The sequence below is a fragment of the Ictalurus punctatus genome, chromosome 1 (genome assembly GCF_001660625.3).
Source record: "Ictalurus punctatus breed USDA103 chromosome 1, Coco_2.0, whole genome shotgun sequence".
In the NCBI taxonomy this organism is placed as follows: Eukaryota; Metazoa; Chordata; class Actinopteri; order Siluriformes; family Ictaluridae; genus Ictalurus; species Ictalurus punctatus.
The window spans coordinates 23771934-23784343 of NC_030416.2; the positions used below are offsets into that span (position 1 = coordinate 23771934).

Here is a 12410-nt window from a genome sequence, read left to right on the forward strand (position 1 = left end):
ACATCAATGAATTGAGTTTTCTGAGCAGATAATTAATGTTCATTTTAGAGATGCACCGATACTAAATTTCTCAGCCGATACTGATAACCAATTATTCAGTGATATCGGCCGATCCCGATAGTTCTGCCTTTTATACCTTCTTTTAAATTAATGATTCATTTAAAAGAATTCTGAAAGAAATGCAAATAAAACTTTATTCTCTCCATATCAACATGTTGTTTCACAGTAACTCGTCTCATCAACAGAAAACACATTACTCAAATTAACATTAACACATGAACTAAATTCTGAAGATTGAAGTAAGATTTCTTAATTTATTGAATGTTATTAATTCAAATTAACATTGACTGTGACACTAACAGGAGGTTTTTTAGAGTTCAGTCACTCACCACAAACAAAAGCATTTCTACTTCATCACTGACATCAAACTGGTAATATATAATATAAACTTTTTTTTATATATTAACATTTAACAGGATATGAAATACACTACAAATATATTTTTATGTGCTATATATATTACAGAGCTTACGATCTGCTGTTTTGTCATCACTCCACACAAGAGACATCATCTTTACACACAGCACGAATTTGATGTGTATGCCCGCCCTCTTTTGATTGACGGGATGTAATCGGCCCTGATCATTGGATGTTTTTAAATTATCGGTCAGTGGCCCATAGCGGGGGAAAAATAGCCTTTATCAGCCGATACATCGGTGCATCTCTAGTTATTTTACCTAACCGCTAAACATGCTGTAGGGTGCTAGTTCTTTGTGTGTGGATGTGTATGAGAACATGGTTTATTTAGAAGGTACAGTTTTGCTTTTTTAAACTCCTGGTCCCAGTGACTGGCCTCCTGGCCTTGCAGCTTCTTGAAAATACCACAAAACCTAAGATAGTTCTGTCATTTTGGAGATGTCAGCCTCCAGTGTCTACATCAGACTTCAGTGTACTTTTTCAATTCATGTTTTTTCCTTCTTTGACTTTGTAAAAGTGCCTCTATTTATAAATGGTATGTTTTCTAGGTATATTTCTGCAACTAAAACTGTTGGAGTGTGATTAATTTACAATTAATTGACACATTACAGATCAGTCGCCGTGTGATGCTTTTGCCAAGTTCTGCCACTGGTGGTAACATGGCAGCCCAGTTTGTAGATGATTCAGAGCTCAAGGCTCCCAGTACAGGGCCTGTCTGATTCCTGCTCATTAGCTCTACTCACTGCTGCTCCCTTCTGCCATTCTCTACTAAAATGCAGATCAAGCACGAAATTGGAATGAGATAAATCACCAGCTTGTCACGCAGAGCTTCTGCACTTTCATACGCATGTGTGCACGTGTAGTTTTTGGTAGGATTGTATGTCTAAGTTAATGCACTTTATTTTTTCTTCTTTCTTTTTTTTTTTCTCCGTACAGCATACAGCACATTTTATATAGTGGGCTTGGTGCTGTCCATGCAAGTCCCGTTTGTGGGCTTCCAGCCTATAAGGACAAGTGAGCACATGGCTGCAGCAGGTAAGACCAGTTCTAGTTGCCCAAACTTCTGCCACCAAACAAGCTGTTCCAGAAAAGAGAACTGAACTCTGCTTAGATGTCTAACTAGTAGCCCCTGGAACCATGCTGTGTGTTTGTGTGTGGGTGGGTGTGTGTCCCTGCAGGTGTCTTTGCCCTCCTGCAGGCGTATGCCTTCTTGCAGTATCTCAAGGACAGGCTGACTAGGCAGGAGTTCCAAACCCTTTTCTTCCTTGGCGTGTCACTGGCAGCCGGGGCGGTTTTCCTCACAGTCATCTATCTGACCTACACAGGTGAGGCTGCAAAATATAACATGGCATATGTCTTCTCTGTGTACTCCTCCCCTGCGGCTAAGAAGTCCTCAGATCCTACTACTTCCTCTAAATACAGAACAATTTCTTGACTTGTCATTGTAATTTTTTTTTTTCTTCTATCCTGTATGTATGTGCTTTGTGAGAGTCATTTGCTCCACTTCCCCAGCCCTTCATTAATCACACCAATGCCTGCAACAAGCTTACGAGATCTCATTAGGGCTGGTTCCCCTTATTTTCCGTGTTGCGTTTACACCGAATACAGCCTCCCAGTGGAAATGACTTGAAATTGCATTTGGGCATAGTAGGGAGGTATTAGTCTGCTGAAACCTATCCAAGCTACTCTCCCTCAGAGGAACCACTAAAGAGTTAGAGCCATTCTGTTTGTCGATTGCGACTGTTTTATATTCCCATTGTCTGTGTTTTCAGGCTACATTGCACCTTGGAGTGGCCGCTTTTATTCACTGTGGGACACAGGGTAAGTGGACTCTGTTTTTGCATGCAAATAAGGTTATGCAGCTGCTTTCTTTTAACCAGAAATATCAGAAACAGACTCTGGCTTTTTTTTTTCTTTTCATTTAGGTCTTTATTGCACAATGACATGTAGGGCTTCCTATGTGGATTTACAGCCCAGTCAGACTTTGTCAGTGTTAGTAAACTCAGTATGATTATGCAGTTCCTCTGCCAGTATGCCACAAAACAGAGACTTTGACCTACTATGCAATCTTGAAAGTAAAGTGTTGGTTATTAGTTATATCAATATAATATGCAGTGATGGAATAATTACATGTATGGCAGCCATAAAGTGAGTGAGCTGAAGATTTGTCTTTGGAAATGTACTAGCTGTCATAATTCTGTGAGGGAGTGACTTCCCTCTACAGCAGTCTCTGCGGGGGGTGAGGGGAATTGGGGTAGCGCTGTAAAATCCTCACTGTGCAGAATCAGCTTTCTGTGGTGCAGGGAAAAGCAGAAGAGTGAGAGAGAGATGAGATGTCAGGAGATAATGATCAGAAAGAAGCTGTTCTAAAGCGAGGACAGCATTGCGAGGTCCACTGGTACACTTCTGCTCAAAGAGGGCTGTGATATAAACCAGAGAAATAGAACAATACTGGATAAGTGCATATACATTTCAAATTTAAAAAAGATAAAGAGCCCGAGAAGCCCAGACACTGTTCAACTTGGTGAGTTAGTTGGCTCATTTTGCCAAGTTTCCGCTCATCTCCCTAAGGATCTAAACGCTTTGATTCTTTGATGCATTAAGGCAGTTTGAAGTTGAAGTGCTGGCTTCGCGGTTAAGGAAGCGGCTTTGTTCTTCAAAGGGTCTCTTTCTCTTGCGTATTTGGACCACGAATTCATTGTTGCAAATTAATACTCAAGGTTAACATTTCAAGTCAACTCTGGGGCATTAGAAAAAAGTTGTGTAATGCATTATAACATCGTATATAATCCAAACCATATGCTCTTCTTGATTGTGTACACTTCAGGTATGCTAAGATCCACATCCCCATCATCGCTTCGGTTTCGGAGCACCAACCAACCACCTGGGTTTCCTTCTTCTTTGACCTTCACATCCTGGTGTGCACGTTCCCTGCAGGGCTTTGGTTCTGCATCAAAAACATCAACGATGAACGTGTGTTCGGTGAGCACTGCACAACAGTACCATTACAATGCTCCAGCCTAACCACTAAAAAACCTGCAATCTGAAGAAGTGTTATGAAGAGACAATGAAGAGCACAAGTGTAGTGTTTGTGTAGTTTAGGCCGCCAGTCGATCCAGCCTGATTAGCCATTTTTATTTTTATTCACATCCTTTTCTTGCAGACTTTTACCTCAGCCGAGACAGCTCAGGGACAAAAGCAATAAAATCCATTTAATCAGTCTGTTGTTTTGAGCAGGGAGTGTGTGTGTGTATGTATGTGTATATATCTTGTGCACAGAAAAATATCTGTTGCAAGTTAAAGACGGTATTGAACCCGTTCCAGTCTTTTTAAATCAGGGAGCAGTTTATGTAGTTATTTTGTTTTCACAGAGTCCGTTAAAAGACTCTTTTGCTGAAATTTACAAGGTATTGCAAACAGAGTTTACAGTCAAATAAACTGCTATGAAACCACCCAGAGAACAAATATACAAGGCAAACGGGCTTTGGTGAATAATTAAATAGTGTTGTGCTGCAAACCAGTATGGCTGCAGGCAAAGATAGATTTAAGAATCCTCTCTCTCTCTCTCTCTCTCTCTCTCTCTCTCTGTCTCTCTCTCTCTCTCTCTCTCTCTCTCTGTGTATGTATATCTATCTATCTATTTATCTATATATAGATGTACTCAGCAATTCATATACTCACATTCAACTATTATTTTCAGCAAATTTCTTAACTGTAAATATATGTATTAACAGAAATATTTAACAACTGAGACATAAACTGAACAAGTTTCAGACATTTGACGAACAGAAAGGGAATAATGAGTCCCTGAACGGGGGGGGATATTAAATAGTAACAGTCAGTATGTGGTGTCCTCCAGCTGCTTTAAGTACTACAGAGCATCTCATCCTCATGGACTGCACCAGATTTGCCAGTTCTTGCTGTGAGATGTTACTCCATTCTTCCACCAAGGAATTTGCAAGTTCTCGATCATGTCTGGGGGGGGACACAGTTACATGTAATTTTCCACTGCAAGGACAGTCGGCTGTCCTTCCTGTCTCCCTGTAGCACGGTCTTAGGAGTTTTACATTAGACATTGCGGTTTATTGCTCTGAACACATCTGCACTCCTCATGCCTCCCTGCAGCAGGCCTATGGCATGTACATGCAGGTGAGCAGGTACTCTAGGCATCTTCCTTCTGGTGTTTTTCAGAGTCAGTAGAAACGTCTCTTTAGTGTCCTAAGTTATTGTAACTGTGACCTTAATTGCATACCGCCTGTAGGCAATCCGTTGGATGATAAAGCGCTTTAAAGACTATGTTTGTATGTATGCCTAATGTAGACGCTGTATTTGAAAAGCTCTACTGGTTGGTAAATTTGTGCTAGTGTTTTACTAGCAGGATTAATAACAGGATTAATACTCTTGTCCACCAAATAATGCTACAAAATATAAAAAATCTATGATCAAGAATATCATATGGTTGGAAAAACATTAAGCTTCTCTTGTACTCTGTTCTTTGCTGCCCTCCAGTGGCTCTTTATGCTATCAGCGCTGTGTACTTTGCGGGCGTTATGGTGCGACTCATGCTGACGTTGACACCAGTGGTGTGCATGCTGTCAGCCATCGCTTTCTCCAGCGTGTTCGAGCACTACCTTGGAGACGACACGAAGAAGGAGAACCCTCCAGCGGAGGACAGCAGTGATGAAGATGACAAGAGGAACTCAGGAAATCTGTATGACAAGGTAACAAGAACCTGCTTTACACAATTTAAGAGTCACATCAGAAGTACTTTTTGTAGGCTTTCATTTGCAAAGCTTACAAGCGCAGAGGTGCCATGGCATTTAGGATTTTCGAGACTTTCTACAGCAATATGGGAGGCACCTGAAAGTAAAAACACACGTACATATATAACCTGCAGTGAAAGATAATTAGTGCTGTATCTGACATGAAAAGCAGACAACAGACCAATCATAAACTTATGTTCATTTTGTAACTATAGTATAAAGTAAACTTCTGCAAATTCAAACTTAAATATAACCAGCCAATCCCTTTTTCCTTTTTTTTTTTTTTTTTTTTTTATAAATCATTTATGCTGTTAGCATGGTGCCATCCAGTTCACTGATGTGCTAAAATGCGGTTTTATTATTTTTATTTATTTATTTATTTTCTGTGCTGGTTAACTGTGTTGGCATTCACTGCTGCAAACCTATTTGCAGCCTCTCATTTTATGTGTGATTCTGTTTCCCGAATGTAATTTCTGTGTGTATGTGTGTCTTCTTGGCAGGCAGGGAAAGTGCGGAAGCACATATCTGAGCAGGACCGACAAGAGGAGGGCCTGGGGCCCAACATTAAGAGTATAGTCACTATGTTGATGCTGATGCTGCTGATGATGTTTGCTGTGCACTGCACCTGGGTCACCAGCAATGCCTACTCCAGCCCCAGTGTGGTACTAGCTTCTTACAACCATGACGGGTGAGAGCGCATCAGCCGAGCCGCATGTTACTCTACACAACCTAAAGTGCTATTAATGTCTTTTTGTCTTTGCAGAACTCTCTTAAATGCACAGACAAGTTTGTGTTTTTCAGTCTTAACTAGAGTGTAAGCTGGTTTTGGCATGCACAGTAGCGAGTTAAAAAAAAATTTGTGCCTCGAGCAGGTCAAGGAACATTCTGGATGATTTCCGTGAGGCCTATTATTGGCTGAGGCAGAACACGGACGAGCATGCACGAGTCATGTCGTGGTGGGACTACGGCTATCAGATAGCAGGCATGGCCAACCGAACTACTCTGGTGGACAACAACACCTGGAACAACAGTCACATAGCACTGGTGAGAAGAGTCCTACATCATTACTGGGTCATCCTTAAACACCTGGCTGCTGAAAACAGCCAGAGAAGTGGTAGAATGACAATTAGGAGATCAAGAGAGAAACACTTTCAGGTCTACGATCATTTCTGAGTAAATAAATCATTAAATTTGACGTGTGGTAGCATGTAGCGCATGTGGGGAAATTTTTAGAACAGATGCATGAAAAATGAATAGATCATGGATGAAGCAAAGTGCTGTAAAAACGGAACAGTTATTCCCTGTTTAGAACAAAAGGGAACTTTCGGAAGGTGTAGGATGTCACGTTTGACCAGGGAGATCGCTAGATATGCAGAGGTAATAGTGTAGTCTGCAGAGCATTATGCTTCTGTTGTGTTGGTGGTGTTATCTAGCATAGTTTATTTTCCTCATCTTTTAATTCTCTCATATTTTCTTACTAAATAATGGGAACTTGTATACAAGGCAAATGGGAAGCCCTGTAATCACATGTCCTCATCACCCAACGCGTGTGCAGTTCCCAGACTCATTTGTCTGCCTTATTATTGGTGACTCAGCACACCTGACAATACCCACTGATTTCAGATTGTGGCTGCATGCTGATTAAATGCGCATGGTTTTTCTCGGGGTCAGCAGTGCCATCTTGTGGTCACTAATGTTTATTGCAAATGTTCTTTTACCCTGCAGGTGGGAAAGGCCATGTCCTCTAACGAGAGTGCCGCATATGAGATTATGAAATCCTTAGATGTTGATTATGTCCTTATCATCTTCGGCGGTGTGATCGGGTACTCCGGGGATGACATTAACAAGTTCCTGTGGATGGTGCGCATTGCAGAAGGGGAGCATCCTAAAGACATCAGGGTATGTTTCCATGGTAACCATGATGGAGTTGTTGGTGTGACTTGCAAGATTGTTTATTCATATAAACCTTGAACGTGTTATGATCGGTTTCAAGTTAACGCTGACTGTGGGTTTTCCCTCCAGGAGAGCGACTACTTCACCCCTCAGGGAGAATTTAGAGTGGATAAGGCTGGCTCTCCTACTCTGCTCAACTGCCTCATGTACAAAATGTCTTACTACCGCTTTGGAGAGATGCAGGTACTGAGGAGGGTCCCCCCCCGCCTCCTTAATGAAGTAGTTTTTCAGGATGTTTTATTTTTTCTCTCCTTCTTTCCCCTCTTTCTTTCTTCTTTAATACTGCTCCACAGACTTGTCTGTGCTAACTCTCTGCTCTTGTGTGCAGCTGGACTTCCGTACACCACCTGGGTTTGACCGGACAAGGAATGCTGAGATCGGCAACAAGGACATCCGTCTGAAACACCTTGAGGAGGCGTTTACTTCCGAGCACTGGCTGGTGCGAATCTACAGAGTGAAGAAGCAGGAGAACCGGCAGGCTGTGGACCACAAGCTCCGCAACGTCGCAGCCAAACAGAAGTACACCTCAAAAAAGGTACAATATCCCATCACCCACTAGTTTACCTTTAACTTGTCAGGACTTCTTTGTGTTATGAGAGAAAAATTTATGTTTTTTGGGGGTTTTTTTGTTTTGTTTTTTTACACTGTTAGTTTTAACTCTCTGTCTTTCTTTCTCAATTTGTAGACGGCCAAGAGGAAGAGAGGATACATAAAAAATAAACTGGTATTGAAAAAAGGCAAGAAACTGAATAAAAAGTCAGTTTAGTTGTTGAATGGAAAATGGTAAAAAAAAAAAAAAGGCAAAATAGACAATGACAAATGCAACCAGTAATCCACCAATCAAGAAGAAAAACAAACCAGTCGTCTGGCATCTGACCACCTGAAAATGAATTTGATTGGAGGCTTTGACCCTGTGATTGCCACGACGACGTGGAGGCTGTGTGAGCTGACAGAGTTGAAAGAGAGGGCCTGGACAGGGATTTCTATTTTAGTCTAATGATTCTGGACTTTTTGTTATTTTTTTCTTTTGTACTTGAATGTGTTCGTAAGGCAGGTTAGCAGTCCTATCCATCAAGATGGCAACCTTTTTTTAGTTTGTGGTAAAATTCCATCTAATCCACAACAGCAGTAATGTAAAATAAGACGAAGTGGTAAGCTGAGTGAACCTTGGAGCAATAGCACCAAAGATCCGTTTTTTGTTTTGTTTAGTTTTTCAGAGTCTGTGTTAAATTGTTACTTTTTGATGATAAAAATAATAATAAAAGCTCTGGAGTATGAGGGTTATGGAGCGGTGTACAGTGTGAGAGGGCCAGGCCCTCCTGCAGTCTTTCACTTATAACTGATGAAACCCTCTTGTGTAGTTCCCAAAATGCATTGAGTTCCTTGTCACTTGAATGTGTGTATCTCAGCACCGCAGGCATTGCAGAGGACTGAGTTATTACTAATGTGCTTAATTATTATGGTGATTTTTAATAGAAATTTCTTTAATGTTGAATTGAAATATGTTTAATTTTGCTCCCATCTCTTGTCCAGAGGTCTGGTTTGGTTTCAGCAGTGCCCCAGGGAAGTGAATACTGTAGATAGACTGTTGAATAAAGGCTGTTCTGCAGTGTTGGGCCTTGTAGGAATCTTTATCCCTTTTTTTTTCTTCCTCTTAATGACTCTCACTTTGCCTGTGCTGAATGCCAGGATGGAGTGACACTTGTATTAGTTGTAGGGATTTTTTTTATACAATGCTGCGTTATTAGCTTGTGCACTTTTGGCTTAGTTCACCTTAAAGTGGATCCACTACTGAGTAGCATGCAGGTGACGAGTGTGTATTCTTAATGATAACCTTTCTGTTCCAGGTGAAAAGTTTGCATTTCTTTCATGTTTTCATTTGTCTTTTGCTCCTGTCAGACGGCCATCTTAACGGTCATCATATTTCTGAGTATGGGTTTGTTCTCTTGCTCCATGTTTTTCTTGGTTTTCCCTTCCCTTCGTGCGCTGTCGCTACTTTATCTTTTGTGTGCAAGTTAACAGGGGGGCAGTTTTAGTTCTTTCTGAGGAAAATGCTGATTTGAGTTAACAGCCATCTGCTTAACAACATATCGATTTCATAATTAATTAATAGACTCAAGAGCTATTTATTTATAAGAACAAAATGGAAGTAAAATGAGGGCAGTGTCTCGTCACAAAATGCGAAACTGCGTGTGTGTTGTTTAATTTGGGATTTCTTCTGCAAGTTGTAAAAGAGCGTTTGAAAAGAATTTGAAAAAGGATGCTATTGTCAGAATCAGCAATGCCTTTGAAATTAAAGGAGTATATGAAAGGTTCTGCCTTATCACCAATGGCCATGTTTGTACTTATTTTTTTACGTCTCATCAATAATCCTTTGCTTTGGTCTGTCTCTATTTTATGGTAAACAGCAGTTTCATTTAAAAACAAAACGTACCTTTGTGTTTTAGTTTTAATATTGTGATTATTAAAGGTTCCATGCTGACACAGCAGTAGCACATGTAAACCATGTCACGTCAACCACTGCACAACAGAAAGAATAAATGCTCGCTTGTCAACTCTTAATTTTTTTTTTTTTTGTAAATTGTATTTAATCTTGGTTTATTCTGGGTGTCTTGATCTTTTTTTTTTTTTTTTTTTTTGGTAAAGATTTGAATGAAAATGAATTGAATACACTACACAGATGAAATTTCGTTCTATATGAATGTATCGTGTCCTCTAGATGGCAGCACAAGCTTAGACCTGTTATCATGGCAACCCTTAAAAGTTGCTGTTTTATTTGTCAAATTAGCTTTAGTAAATTTGTTGTAAAATTAGGCTATTTAAAAAAATAATTTAAAAAAAAGTGTGTTTGGGGAGGGCTTGAGTGTTAAACCATTTAACTGAGTAAACTAAATGGGTCAGTGAGTCAGCACAACTTTTACAAGTATATAGAAATACCACAAACAGTTGTTTATATTCAAATGCCACTGACATACTAACCATTATGAATATACAATTTATGCTCCAATGACAACCAATTTGTGTTCAGTCTCCTCTATTTTTCAGTTTATCCATTGTGACTGACAAAAAACAGCATGTATTTCTACAGCAATGTTTAACACATTATACTGCACTATGGAAGTTCTCATCGCATGTATGTGGTGAAATGAACATGTTGCATAGTTTCTACACTGGTGCGCAAAGTGTTTGGTCTAAGCTCTGAATACATTACGATGTTGTACATTTACCTTCGCTTAAAACTCTTCACATAAACATGGAGCACTGAACAGGTTTCACAGATCTGTTCTACATTACATACACGTTTTTTTTTTGTTTGTTTTTTTCCTTCAATTTTAACAATCGTGCAAAAAGTCTGCATTCCTATAAGACCTGTAAGAAAGTCATGTATCCCAAGCCAGCTTTCTACACATATCTGGATAGGCTTACAAATTCTACAAGAAAACTGATCAGTGGGGAGGGTTAAATATGCTCCAGGCTTTCTAAGAGATGTTCATCAAAGGTTCTGCCTGGGATTTGTAGTAAATTCTAAAGATGGTACCACAAAACAATACCAAGTTAGCAACGATTTGTTTTCTTTATAAACATTTGGCTGGAAATTGTGTTCAGGGGAAAAATAAAGTGTGTGCGCCGTGTCATACAAAATGCAGCTTGTGTCAGTACTGTAAATATGTGATTAATGCAGTGTTAAAAGCATTTACAAAATCAGATCTTACAATGAACTTATAAACTAATAATAACATGGATTTAACAAAGTGTTCAGCAAACTGAAGATCAAATCCGATTCCTGAACTTTGCAGATTTGTCTTGTTAGATGATTTTCTCAAACACGATAGAGATGCGAAAGCTGCTACACAAAGGATTTTAAACATGGTTTTAAAAGAGGTTTTCCACACATCATCAGATCGAGATCATTGTAAAGCCGCCATCAAGACAATGTTTCAGACACTCAAATTGTCTTGGGGGTTCATATACAAGTAGAATCGTTGTCATTTTCTTGGCTCGGCAGAGAGAAACGTCACGTAACAGTCCTTGCATTAGAATGGACACGGAGTCTCATGTTAAAGTAAATTCAATCTGGAATCTCATTTATTTAGACCTTATACTGGAATGTTATGAGCAGCTACTTCAAGAGCTACAAGATTCATCTTCTCTTATGACTGACTGTGTAACCAGAATACTTACACAAAGATCTAATACAGTCTAATACAGTCACTTTCACGACTACTTACATCAGACATTACTGCTATGCTCAGTGATTTCACGCAAGCCTGTATATTCACTTTAATAAGCATTTGTGGGTCTAAAAATAGAATTTTTTTAACATGTTCTGACTTGAAGTGGGTGATCAGGACTGACACTTTCAGCATGGATATTGTTATTTATTAGTGTCCAGGGTGTTCCATTTGCGGAAACTTTTTTAAGGAGTGCTGATCTTTCAGGAAGCATGGTTGGATTAATAAATTTGAATTCAGGAAGAAAAGAATGCAGAATATTTCCCTTGTGTGCTGTTTGACCTCCACGTCTCCGGTCACAGGCTGGAACGAATCATTTTCTCGAGTGTGTCTGTTTCAGAATTGGAAGGAGCTTTGGGGAGCTGCTGCAGTGGGTTACTCTGCTTTCAGAGTCGGAATATTTATTTATTAATTTTTTTGGCACCTTTAACACTCAGAGGAAATGGTCAGGCTAGTTCCTGCTCCTGTGAAGTCTGGTTCCTCTGGTTCCTTTGGCTGGCCAGCACTCTCCCAGTGTGGCCCTGCCCAGCTGTGGGCTGGGGTCTGTGATGGACAGCTAGCTCATGACACACTTTCTCGCCTCAACAGTTAGTCTTCCATAGAGGATCGTGATAGACCCAGCCTTCTCCCTGCACACACACATTAAACATCATGAAACATTCATATTCTATTTGCTATAGAGACAGGGAGCGAGAAAAGAGACAGAGAGTGTAAATATATTTGGTGGATTTATCTAGAATGTTATGAGTGATTCTTAATAAGCAGGCTATTTGGTAACAGTGAAGACACGAGTGTCTGTTCTGATATGTGATGTTAGTCTAACAGCTCTGCAGTCTGCAAACCTCCTACAGAGGAATATTTTTAAAAATTACACTGCACTTGCCTACTCTAGAAAAGGCTCATCACTCTCATTATCTCTCTGTAACCAAGTGAGTATATGGAAGAAAAAACTGATGGACCTGCTACTGTGTTGCAATAATCTTTT

At 39.9% G+C, this 12410-nt stretch overlaps 2 protein-coding genes across 3 annotated transcripts in view; one reads left to right on the forward strand and one right to left on the reverse strand.

The window, feature by feature from the left end:
- The window catches only part of stt3b (STT3 oligosaccharyltransferase complex catalytic subunit B), a 36699-nt gene extending 26944 nt beyond the window's left edge, over positions 1-9755 (forward strand). Inside the window, exons 6-16 of the mRNA XM_017476730.3 lie at positions 1414-1512; positions 1656-1802; positions 2250-2298; positions 3305-3459; positions 4987-5198; positions 5741-5928; positions 6113-6284; positions 6966-7139; positions 7263-7376; positions 7522-7728; positions 7879-9755. Of these exons, the coding sequence (XP_017332219.1) occupies positions 1414-1512; positions 1656-1802; positions 2250-2298; positions 3305-3459; positions 4987-5198; positions 5741-5928; positions 6113-6284; positions 6966-7139; positions 7263-7376; positions 7522-7728; positions 7879-7959 (1598 nt within the window). The 3' untranslated portion in view covers positions 7960-9755. The remainder of the gene's footprint in view (positions 1-1413; positions 1513-1655; positions 1803-2249; positions 2299-3304; positions 3460-4986; positions 5199-5740; positions 5929-6112; positions 6285-6965; positions 7140-7262; positions 7377-7521; positions 7729-7878) is intronic.
- Positions 9756-11251: 1496 nt separating this feature from the next.
- Positions 11252-12410, reverse strand: part of osbpl10b (oxysterol binding protein-like 10b) — a 62950-nt gene continuing 61791 nt past the window's right edge. For both annotated transcript variants that reach the window (XM_053683026.1, XM_053683029.1), the window contains exon 12: positions 11252-12054. In XM_053683026.1, coding sequence (XP_053539001.1) covers positions 12007-12054 — 48 coding nt within the window. In that variant the 3' untranslated portion in view covers positions 11252-12006. The remainder of the gene's footprint in view (positions 12055-12410) is intronic.